Source organism: Mizuhopecten yessoensis, unplaced genomic scaffold (genome assembly GCF_002113885.1).
Source record: "Mizuhopecten yessoensis strain PY_sf001 unplaced genomic scaffold, ASM211388v2 scaffold8121, whole genome shotgun sequence".
In the NCBI taxonomy this organism is placed as follows: domain Eukaryota; kingdom Metazoa; phylum Mollusca; class Bivalvia; order Pectinida; family Pectinidae; genus Mizuhopecten; species Mizuhopecten yessoensis.
The window spans coordinates 1173-13167 of NW_018407389.1; the positions used below are offsets into that span (position 1 = coordinate 1173).

Below are 11995 nucleotides of genomic sequence, written 5' to 3' on the forward strand. Positions count from 1 at the left end.
CTTCAATTGAATTTAACATTTCTGCAATCAATTGTACATATCTTCAATTTATTGAAGATAGGTACAATTATTTGAATATATGTTAATTTGGCGTCCCATACTCACAAGATCTTGTGCAAACTTGAACATCGTCTCCTCAAAAATGTTTCTGGTATTTAAAAGTGAGTGAAAATAACCACTAGAGATACGGAATAAGGAGGCACGCACTGAAAAAGAAATATTAAACCGATGCAGATTATTGATTGGTATCAGACTAGCTATTAGTCAGTTTTGTTTTACCTGAGACCAATCAGATAGCTATCTGCGTGCCTTCAATTTTGGTATGACATATTCCAGGGGTGAAGAGAGCGAAAGTGAGCATAACCCCTTTGGTATCGAGGATGCTGTCGGCGTATTATTTCATTTACACGTCATTGATGTGAAGTCCATGTATGCGTGCATTGTGATATACTAGCATGCGTATATAATCAGTAATAACATTGACTACCTCTCAAGTTCAAGGATATATTTTATCAAAGAAATGAAATACTTTGAAAGGAAATATGTGTGATTATATAACGACAGGAATTAAAAAGTAACGAATTTTAATAAAAGTATGTATTTCAAAGCACATAAGAAGTACTTGTTGATGACAAGTAAGGGTTAAAGTTTCTAACTGGGTTTATACTCCTCAGCCTTTCCATCTTTATCTCGGAAATAAATCTTGGGATTCTTGTCTGCAATAGTGACATTTCCCGATACAACATAAATGTCACGGTCCGATTCAATCTTGTTACACTGCCTTTTTGGTATGTCAATGGCTATAATCGCGTCCGTCTTGCCCGCTTTTAACATTTTATTTGCGATACCAATTGGCTTGTCGTTGTAATTATTCCATGCTATTTCTTCCTGGTTTTTCTCCGGACCTAATCTGGTCATATAGACACCATATACGGCATCAATCTTCTTAACAGGTGATGCTTTGATACATCCTGATTTCAATATCCCCTTAGCTCCATACTTAGTTGTGTGGTGGAACAGCCTCAGTGTTTTTACCATTTCGACTGAAACCAAAAGTGCTTTTAGTAGATGGGTTTTTTATGCAATGTTGATATCGATATTTCTATACCCTTAAAAAAATATTTTCCTTTTATTACTTACATATCAGAAACACTCAGTATATCCAAGATCTTTCTGAGTGCATGTGGTTTTAAGAAAAATTATCAATGTCGTTATGTTTCATAGATGTTTTAAATTGTGTTCGATACCTAATACCCAAAAGGAAGGGTTTGATTGAACATCTTTAGAATGAACACTCTCTATATTATCATATTTAAACATTTATTTCCAAAATTATAACGAGTTTTGCTTTCTAACTAAGATATTGGCAAAAAGACGGCCACAGACAATACCTAATTACAAATTAAGGAGTCCACAAATAGGCTGACTCATTTTCAAATGCACCCTGATCCCTTTCAACATAATTCAGTTTCAGGGTTCTTCAGTCATTGAGGTTAATAGATAGAAAGTGTTAAAGACTAAGCCCGTTATTAGTAAAACCAATATTAGTATCAACTGCTCCCTAGCGCAGACTACACTTCTTAAACTTTACAATATACAGGTACAATGTATATTAGTCTTTTTGAGGCGGCCGGAAGTATCGTGGGTTACATTTTGTTTAGTTGCCGACCTTTCTATATAAAGAATTAACACGACAAGCCATACCATAATCTCTTTAAACAACTGTTTCATCCATACAAACTCTTCTGCTCCCTACTACAGAGTACACTTCTTAAACTTGAGAAATACTACCTATAACACCCTACGTGCTCCTTATCACAGATCACACTATAAATAAACTTATGTTTAAAAATTTCATTTACAAATTAACTTCCGACCCCACCATCTCCAAAATCTATAACATGTATTCTATGCATGATATGATAGAATTGTTAATAAAATAAAAAAAATAAATACAAAAATCTGTCTTAACACTACTAGTCCTTAATCGGCGTACAGAAATATACAACATAATATATTAATCTTGAGTCCAAACAAACGAAGGAAATTTAAATTTATCATTCGGAATATGATATTCAAAGTGTGTGGCAACGTATGTCCTAATGGACTGTTGTCTGGTAAACAAATACGAGTTTTCTAATCTTTTGATCGTTTATATCATATGTGCCTCCTAATCCTTTTTAAACTTAAACATATTCACATACCTGCCATCTTTCGGCGGCTAGATCAGAATATGTGTGTATGATGTTGATATGTACCAAGTCGTCTCTTAACTGTAAATTGTGAGCTTTAACTGTTCATATATGCTGTTGACGCGGGTATATATTCTTTCATGATTACGTGGGCAGGGTTTTCAAGATGTCAGCTGAAAACCTAACATATTTACGACAAGTACTACGTAATGACTATATTAGGGTTTACCTGGAATTTTTTAAACCCAATGCTTTAAGTAGGCCGTTTCTTCTTTCATGATTACATGGTAAGGGTTTTCATTATATTAATTGAAAATAGAACAAATGTACTATTGATTTGGGCAGGGAATCACAGATGCACTGTATTCAAGTAATATTTGATGTGCGTTTAGGGATGTGCAACCATATTATATAATGTAGTTGTAATAACAAACGATGTGCTGAATAATATCCTTGACATTTATATGTAGTTTGTCTAATTAATTGTCACACGAAAACACAAGAACAATCATTTGTTCAATTAATCATTTATATAGTGTACTAATAATGCTTCAGTTTGGTACTTTTTCCTAATGCGGGTTAATGATCAGTAAACGGACTTGCATCGTTTATAATGGAATTCAAATCTTCAAAAGAATCCTTATAATTCATGATAACGGTCGCATTCTGACAATGTATACGGCAAAAATGGAATTAATGTGATGTAAAGTTTTAATGTGATGTGAAGTTTTTACTCTAAAGATCTTGATCAACCATAAACATTGACTCCTAAAATTGTGTCTGATATTCAGTGTTGAGCGTGACTGAAAATAGCCATTAAGAGAAACGAAATAAGGAACCACGCACTGAAAAGGAAATATTAAACCGATGCAGGTTACTGCTAACCGTACACCGTAACAGTGACAAAAATTGCATGATGTTTAATCTTTACAATGCATTCGACTTTTTAATGATGAAACAGTTGTAGATATCATCTGACATCACAAATTCATTATCATTCATCCAACTATTCAGTATTTCATAATTCGTTACTAAAGCTAACGGAGAAACAGGGCAACACTGTGGTCACCCGAGTATGTCTATTTGCTAAAAATAACCTGTTACGATTTGTGAAAATGTGTATGATCGATTCGTGGAACTATTGAAGTTTCATTATCATCATTACATTTTGTGAAAATGTTTACTATCGATTCGTGGAACTATTGAAGTTTCATGATCATCATTTAGTTTTGTGAAAATGTTTACTATCGATTTGTGGAACTATTTCAGTTTCATTTTCACTTGAATACTATCTAATATTACGGTTACGTAACGGTACAGTACAGTTGAGGGCATCGATGCATCACTTGAATAGATAACAAGTCACGGTTACAGCCTTCATCTCAAAGTACAGATGTCACGTTGTTGGTTTACTACATGTTCATCAGAGTCTTCTAGGCATGGGTAATCCGCTGCCACCACGCCAATAAGGAATGACACCGTGTTCTGATAGTAAAGACTTTATGTAACACAACGCACAATAATCAAATGTTACAACAAATGTGGAATGAAGCCGGAAGAGGAAGTGCCCAGCATGGGGCCGAATCAGTCAGTGACGAGGCCGCTATAAGAGAAAGAAAATAAAGTACTGGCGGAAGGCATCGATGCACTACTTGAATAAATAACAAGTCTCAGTCACCCATAACCGAAATTCAAAACACGTATCAAACTATCGATGGAACACCGAATATTGAATGTATACTGACATTTTCTGTTTTTGCCATGACTACCTTACTTAGTCATTACACTTCACTTTCATCATAAATGATGTAAAAGGACACTAATTGTTGATCATTAACACCCTCCTGTACTTGACATATATGTAGAATTTGCAGACTTTTCTTTATCATCAATTGGCTTCAATTATTTCTTACCAGCTACCACATGACCAGTATGCTTATTTCAAAATACGAATAAATTAAGTTGAAGACTGTACCAGTCATTGGGAAAAACGTTAAAATGGTTAAATGTTTTAGGACACTATTCTTAAAAAAGTCACTAGTAGCTTCATGTAATTCAAAATGAAAATTGGTTAATGATCCGTGTTTATAATGGATTTGAAATCACCAAAACAATCCTTAAATAACGTAAATAACGTTTTAATAATTATTTCATAATAAAGGTCGCATTCCGACAATGTATACTGCAGACATTGAATTAATGTGATGTAAAGTGTTTTTGTTGTAACTCTAAAATGGAACGCCAAATTCATATATAATCAATTGATTGTATATTTCTTCAAATAGTTGAAAATAGGAACACTTCAATTGAAAATGGGTTCAATTCAATTGGAGATAGGTACAATCCCATTGAATATAGGTTCACTTCGTCATATTTGAACCATCTTTAATTGAATTGAGCCTATCTTCAATTGAATTGAACATATCTTCAATCAATTGTACAACTTTGTTCAACTATTTGAAGATAGGTGCAATTATTTGAATATATGTAGATTTGGCGTCTCATACTCTCAAGATCTTGGGCAAGCTTGAACATCGTCTCCTCAAAAACATTTCTGGTATTCAGCGTTCAACGTGACTGAAAATAACCACTAGAGATACGGAATAAGAAGGCACGCACTGAAAAAGAAATATTAAACCGATGCAGGTTATTGCAAACCTCGGGAACGGATACTCCACCAGCAGAGACAAAAACCGTGTGACGTAAACAATTACTAGAAAAACAAAGTGAAGAAGTATTGTAACAGGCCTGTCTTTGGTCTTCTGTGGTCATTAATAAGAGTTACTTCATAAACACAATAAAAGCAGTTGACATGTTTTTATTATACATCATGTTGTCAATCATATATATGTACATGGGTGCTGCAACTCTCAAACCTCATACTCTCATACTGTCAGAGGTCAGTGTGGTGGGAAACAATAATGTACTGCATAAAACTTAAAATATAGAATAACTTGTGTCGTTTAACAAGAAAATAGGCTGAATATTTGATACAATATCTGTAGAAGTTACTTTGCACTATATCATTATGGTAACGGTAGTACAGTATAAGCCTAGTACTACAGATAGTACTACTAATCTATTTTAACAGTAAATAACTATTTACATACCTAAGAGTAGAAGTTATCTCCCTAGAAGTAGAAGTTAACTCCCTTGGATAAAGCGTTGCCACAGTAGTGAAGGTTTAAAAATAATATTGTCGTTGCCAAAGACACAAGATTGTCTGACATGAACGTCTCTCGTGCTCCCTTTTATACCTTTCTCACATGATCACATGATCGTTCTCTACGAATCGAATCGCTTCTCACATCAACTCTCACAAAAGGTTCCTCACCCTCTCGCATTATCAATCTAGTATTTACAAAGTTATAATTTCCTTACATGTATCCTCTTTTTGTCCTGATTCGTAATATTATAATTAAAAGTGATTAAATCAATAAGGACAAGCTAAAACATTCAAACTCACTAATATAAACAGCAATTCAACAAGTTCTCTATGGCGGTTCGATATAAAAGGTATGTTAAAACGATGATAGAATATCCCGCGTCTCGGTGTCACTTAGTTTCTTCTAGTAATGTCCTTCACTAAATATGGCAACAGTACTCTCTTGTATTACGATGTTGATCCAGTTCTTCACATAAACTAGTTGATCGACAGTTCTTCACTTAAGAAGTAGTAGTTTTAAATAACTAGTCACATGCTTGTATGTTCACTACATTATTGCCTCTTGGCATCGACTTAGTGCTTTTCACAAATAGGTTGTTTAATATTATTAGTCATCTTTTTACGCCACAAGATAAACATAAAAAACAAATGATATCAAGCACTGCACAATAAGCTATTTATATTGCTGTAGATATATCAAAAGTTGTTGAACTCGTACCCCATCATATTGATATGAACATTCATAAACTAGTTTGATTAATATCAGCAACACTAATGACTCAGTCACACAATATTTACGTTTGGTTTTGCATACACGTTAATTGGTATTTTGAATTAAATTAAATTCGTACACAATCAACAGGTTGGTATCGCTGTACTCCACATATGTGTTTAGATTTGATAGGAAACACACGTTTAAGTTTTACTTGTTTTCAATTGTTTCATGATGTATTTCAGTTCTCGTCCTTGAGTGTCTAAATTTGCCATTTCCTGTTATATGCTGTTGGCTTGATTAGGAGATACACTGTATTTATATTTAGCAGTGTGGAGTACGTGGTCTTTTGAAATGTTAATCTCTTTGTTGAGGACGTTGGTGTAAAAATGAATGTACTTCCTCTTTAAACAAGATAATATCTGCAGGAAATGGGTATTTCCAGATTTTTATGAAAACTTGAAAACAGAATAGTGACACGTAATCAACATGTCAGGGTTTTTCAAAAAAACAGACAACACAGTTTTAAGAAATCACCACAGGCACGTCTTGTGGGCGTATAACAGGGCACGTTGTGAATCCTTAGTCCTTTGTGATGTGTTCTATTAACTTCAATCATAAACGATTATACAGAAAAAAATATCAAATAATATTGATAATAAAACGCCTGGCTTTAAAGTCGGGTGTCGCTCCTCCGTAATCTTCAAAGGACAGGTATCAGACTAGCGATTAGTCAGTTTTGTTTTATCCCGAGACCAGTCAAATAGCTATATGCGTGCCTTCAATTTTGGTATGACATATTCCAGGGGGGAAAGTGATGGTGTCGGCGTATTATTTCATCTACACAGGTCTAAAAATTACCTGTTTCGATTTGTGAAAATATAAATTATCGATTCGTGGAACTATTGAAGTTTCATTATCATCATTTGGTTTTGTGAAAATGTTTACTATCGATTCGTGGAACTATTTCAGTTTCATTTTTACTTGAATGCTATCTAATATTACGGATATGTTACGGTACAGTACAGTTCTAATAGACCGTTCTCATTTTGGGGTAGACATAGCACGGAGCCTGGAGACAGAGACCCAGAGAAGTAAATACAGGGGTCATTTCAAAAATAACTTTTATATTGAACGTAGCGTATAGGGTATGTCAGAGTGTGTAAGCGATCAGGTAAGAAATTATGTAACCGATAGCCACAGTCGTTATAGTTTTTTTCGTGGCTCAATAGGACAGGTGCAGTTGTATGTGACCGTGGTAATTGATATTTCAATATCTCCATTTAGGATCTCACCCGGGACGTCTGTTGTATTTTTCTGACACCGATTGAGTTAAAAGAAATTCCTCGAGCCAAAAAAATCAGTTGGAAGAAGTTTGTTTTTTTACCAGAGTGACGGATCACATTTGCAGATTAAATTTACCATCCACAAACCTCTTTGGACACGATATTTCTATATTACGTAATAAATCTTTAACGCTTACACGGTGTCTTTTTTATAATAGCGTTAAGCTGAAGGTCCTTGTTCCACACATTTTCTTCACTTCATTCCTTTGCATTTTTGTATAGAGGGTGTTGGACAATAGGACGTTTATTAGCATCCCTTCGTGATAAAGTAACGTTTATGAATGTTCCTTCGCAACCGTAACATGATTGCGTAATAGAAGTGGTTTTCTGTATTGACATATGTTCTTGTTTATTCTCCTTAAAAACAGAAGAAAAGTAGAAATTTATGCAATTTTCAGCTATTTTCGACTTATTTCAAATCGACAGCTTACATGGAATTTTCTTCATGCAACACAACCAAAATATTTAAATATGGGTAGGTGCATAATAATTGTATGCTATTCTTAGAAGACTGTTATAGGGATCATTTCAGTGAGTGAATATCTAGGATTTCTATACTACTGCAATCAACTCTAGCATGCACCGAGTCTTTTGTCTTCAGTATTAACCATGATTTAAAAAAAATCTGAAAAAAAAATCAGTAAGGTGAGATCAGCCAAGAGAAGTTTATCAGTTGTACATGTAATGAAAATCAGGGGATGTTACTGCAGGTAAGGAACACTAAAATATCGTTCGCTAGTGTTTTGTTGCAAGCAGCGGACAAAAATCTTAATACAGATGAAATGAAAAATAATTTTGAGATGATCCCTGATTTTACTTCTTTCAGTGTCCGTCTCTGGCTCCGTGGTAGGTCTGCCTCAAAATGAGAAATGTCCAATAAACAATACAGCTGAGGGCATCGATGTACTACATGAATAGATAACAAGTCACGGTCACCCTTAACAGAAATTCAAAATACGTATCAAACTATCGATGGAACACCGAATATTGAATGTATACTGACATTTTCTGTGTTTTGCCATGACTACATTACTTAGTCATTACACTTCACTTTCATCGTAACTAATGTCAAAGGACACTAATTGTTGATCATTAACACCCTCCTGTACTTGAAATATATGTAGAATTTGCAGACTCTTCTTCATCAATTGGCTTCTATTATTTCTTACCAGCTACCACATGACCGGCATGCTTATTTCGAAACACGAATGAATTACATTGAAGAATGTATCAGTCACTGGACAAAACGTTAAACTGGTTAAATGTATTAGGACAGTATTCCTAAAAAAAATACTAGTAGCTTCATGTAAATGAAAATAAAAATTGGTTAATGATCAGGATACGGACTTGCCTCGTTTATAATGGATTTGAAATCTTCAAAACAATCCTTGTAAATAACGTTTTAATAATTATGTCATAATAATGCTCGCATTCCGACAATGTATACTGCAGAAATTGAATTAAAGTGATGTTAAGTTTTTATGTTGTAACTCTTATATGGCACGCCAAATTAATATATATTCAATTAATAGTATATTTCTTCAAATAATTGAAAATAGGTATACTTCAATTGAAAATGGGTTCAATTCAATTGGAGATAGGTACAATCCTATTGATGAAAGATTCACTTCGTCATATTTGAACCATCTATAATTGAATTGAGCCTATCTTCAATTGAATTGCCCCTACCTTCAATTGAATTGGACATATCTGCAATCAATTGTACATACAGTGTATCTTCAATTATTTGAAGATAGGTGCAATAATTTGAATATATGTTAATTTGGAGTCTCATGCTCTCAAGATCTTGGGCAAGCTTGAACATCGTCTCCTCAAAAATGTTCCGGTATTCAGCGTTCAAAGTGACTGAAAATAACCACTAGAGATATCCGCGTGCCTTCAATTTTGGTATGACATATTCTAAGCGTATCGAGGATGCTGCTTATTATTTCATCTATGTCATCTAAGTCCATGAATGTGTGCATTGTAATATACTAGTATAATGTTGTTGGCTGGTTTCGCCTATGAGAGGGGGAAATAGAAAGGCTCGAGCTGCAGGTGGCCATCTTTCATTTATTGCATCGCATACAACTAAAACAAAAACCAAATTTGGCACGACTAAAAATTCGGAATCAGGTATAAACTAATTCTAATAAATTTGGCACAGAATATAATATCCGGAAAATTACCACAAATGAACACGAGGAACAAAATTATTGATAAATGTTTTATGGCTGGAAATTTTCGATCCTGGTAGAATATGAAAACGAACACTTAGTTTAAGAATGATTAATTCAATCCTTGCAATCTAGACTCCTTAAATAACAGTTGTCATTTCATAGCACGAAGAGCGATTTTAATGGAAACGAAAGTAGGACCACGTAGTCACAAAGAACATCACCTATGAGAAAAGGGGATAGAAAAGCACAAGCTGAAAGTGTAAGATGGCCATCTTTCATTTATTGCAACGCATTCAACCAAAACAAAATCCAAATTCGGCACGACTAAAATTCGGAATCAGGTATAAACTAATTTTAACAATTTGGCACAGCACATATATCCGGAAAATAACTAATGCATTTCTGACGACCAGTATACCAATACAGAACAAACGTACATAATCAGTAATAACAATGACAAGTTTTTAGGTTCTAATATTATATATTGAATAAATTTCAAAACACATTACAATAACTTCTTGATGACAAGTGAGAGTTACATTGTAATTGAATTATAGCATTTCCATAAACATCTCGGATATAGAAAGAGAATTTCTTGTCTGCCAGTGTGACATTTCCGTATGCTATATAAATGTCACGATCCGAATTTACCTTGATAAACTGACTTATTGGCATGTCAATGGCTATAATCGCGTCCGTCTTGCCCGCTTGCAACATTTGTTCTGCGAGTCCATCTCCGTAATTATTCAATGCTATTTGGTACTGGCTTTTCTCCGGACCATAACTGGTCATATAGACACCTTGACCATATGTGGCATCAATCTTCATATCAGTCGATGCCAAGATACGTCCTGATTTCAATATCCCCTTAGCTCCGTCCTTAGTTGTGTGGTGGTACAAAGTTTGTGTTTGTTCCCCTGAAACCGAAAGTCCTATTAGTAGATGATTTTTTAATTGTTACCTTTGTATGCAATGTTGATATCGATATTTCTATACACTTAAAAAGATATTTCCTTATATAACTTACATAACAGGCATACTCAATATATCCAAGATCTTTCTGCGTGTATGTGGTTTTAAGAAAAAATATCAATGTCGTTATGTTTCATAGATGTTTTAAATTGTGTTCGATACCTAAAACCCAAAAGGATGAACACTCTCTATATCATCACATTTAAACATTTATTTCCAAAATTATAACGAGTTTTGATTTCTTACTAAGATGTTCGCAAAAAGACGGCCACAAACAATACCTATTTACAAATTAAGGAGTCCACAATTAGGCTGACCCATTTTCAATTGCGCCCGGATCCCTTTCAACATAATTCAGTTTCAGGGTCCTTTTAGACAGCATCAAATCTTCAGTCATTGAGGTTAAAAGATAGAAAGTGTTAAAGACTAAGCCCGTTATAAGAAACACCGTTCCAATAATAGTCTCAACTGCTCCCTAGCGCAGACCACACTTCTTAAACTTTACAATATACAGGTATACTAGTCTTTTTGAGGCGGCCGGAAGTGTAGTGAGGGTAGATTCTGTTTAGTTTCCAACCCTTTTGTATAAGGAAGTAAACACGACATGAAATACCATAATCTCTTTAACAACTATTTCATCCATACAAACACTTCTGTCCCTACTACAGAGTACATTTCTTAAACTGGAGAAATACCTACCTATAAAAACTTTACGTTCTCCTTATAACAGATCATACTATAAATAAACTTATATTTAAAAATTTCATTTACAAATTAACTTCCGACCCCAACATCTCCAAAATCTAAAACATGTATTCTATGCATTCTTATAAAGGTAGATTAATATAAAAAAAATCTGTCTTAACACTACTAGTCCAAATCGGCGTACAGAAATATATACAACATGATATATTAATCTTGAGGCTAAACAAAGGAAAGGAAATTAAATTTATCATTCGGAATGTAACGTCCAAAGTGGGTGTAAACGTATGTCATAATGGACTGTTGTCTGGTAAACAAATACAAGTTTTCTAATCTTTTGATCGATTATATCATATGTGCATCCTAATCCTTTTTAAAGTTAAACATATTCACATACCTGCCATCTTTCGGCGGTTAGATCAGAAGATGTGTGTATGATGTTGATATGCACCAAGTCGTCTCTTAAATGTAAATGTGTGAGCTTTAACTGTTAATATATGCTGTTGACGTGGTAAATGTAAATAGATGTTGTTTCACTTTAAATACAATACTTCTTTCATGATTACGTGGGCAGGGTTTTCCCGATGTCAGCTGAAAACACAACATATGTACGACAAGTACTGCGTAATGACTATAATAGGGTTTACCTGGAAATATTTAAATGCATTGCTTTAAATAGGCCGTTTCTTCTTTCATGATTACATGGTAAGGGTTTTCATTATATT

The 11995-nt window shown here is 34.1% G+C and overlaps 2 protein-coding genes across 2 annotated transcripts; both read right to left on the reverse strand.

Annotated features, from left to right (window-relative positions):
- Positions 1 to 472: 472 nt before the first annotated feature.
- Positions 473 to 2341, reverse strand: LOC110454948. Its single transcript, XM_021504778.1, has 2 exons — positions 2205 to 2341; positions 473 to 1043 (listed from the first exon to the last, which is right to left on the reverse strand). The coding sequence occupies exons 1-2, from the start codon at positions 2209 to 2211 to the stop codon at positions 652 to 654; spliced, it is 399 nt and encodes a 132-aa protein (XP_021360453.1). The 5' UTR covers positions 2212 to 2341; the 3' UTR covers positions 473 to 651.
- Positions 2342 to 10057: 7716 nt separating this feature from the next.
- Positions 10058 to 11782, reverse strand: LOC110454949. The gene is made up of 2 exons (XM_021504779.1): positions 11668 to 11782; positions 10058 to 10513 (listed from the first exon to the last, which is right to left on the reverse strand). The coding sequence occupies exons 1-2, from the start codon at positions 11672 to 11674 to the stop codon at positions 10092 to 10094; spliced, it is 429 nt and encodes a 142-aa protein (XP_021360454.1). The 5' UTR covers positions 11675 to 11782; the 3' UTR covers positions 10058 to 10091.
- Positions 11783 to 11995: the final 213 nt, after the last annotated feature.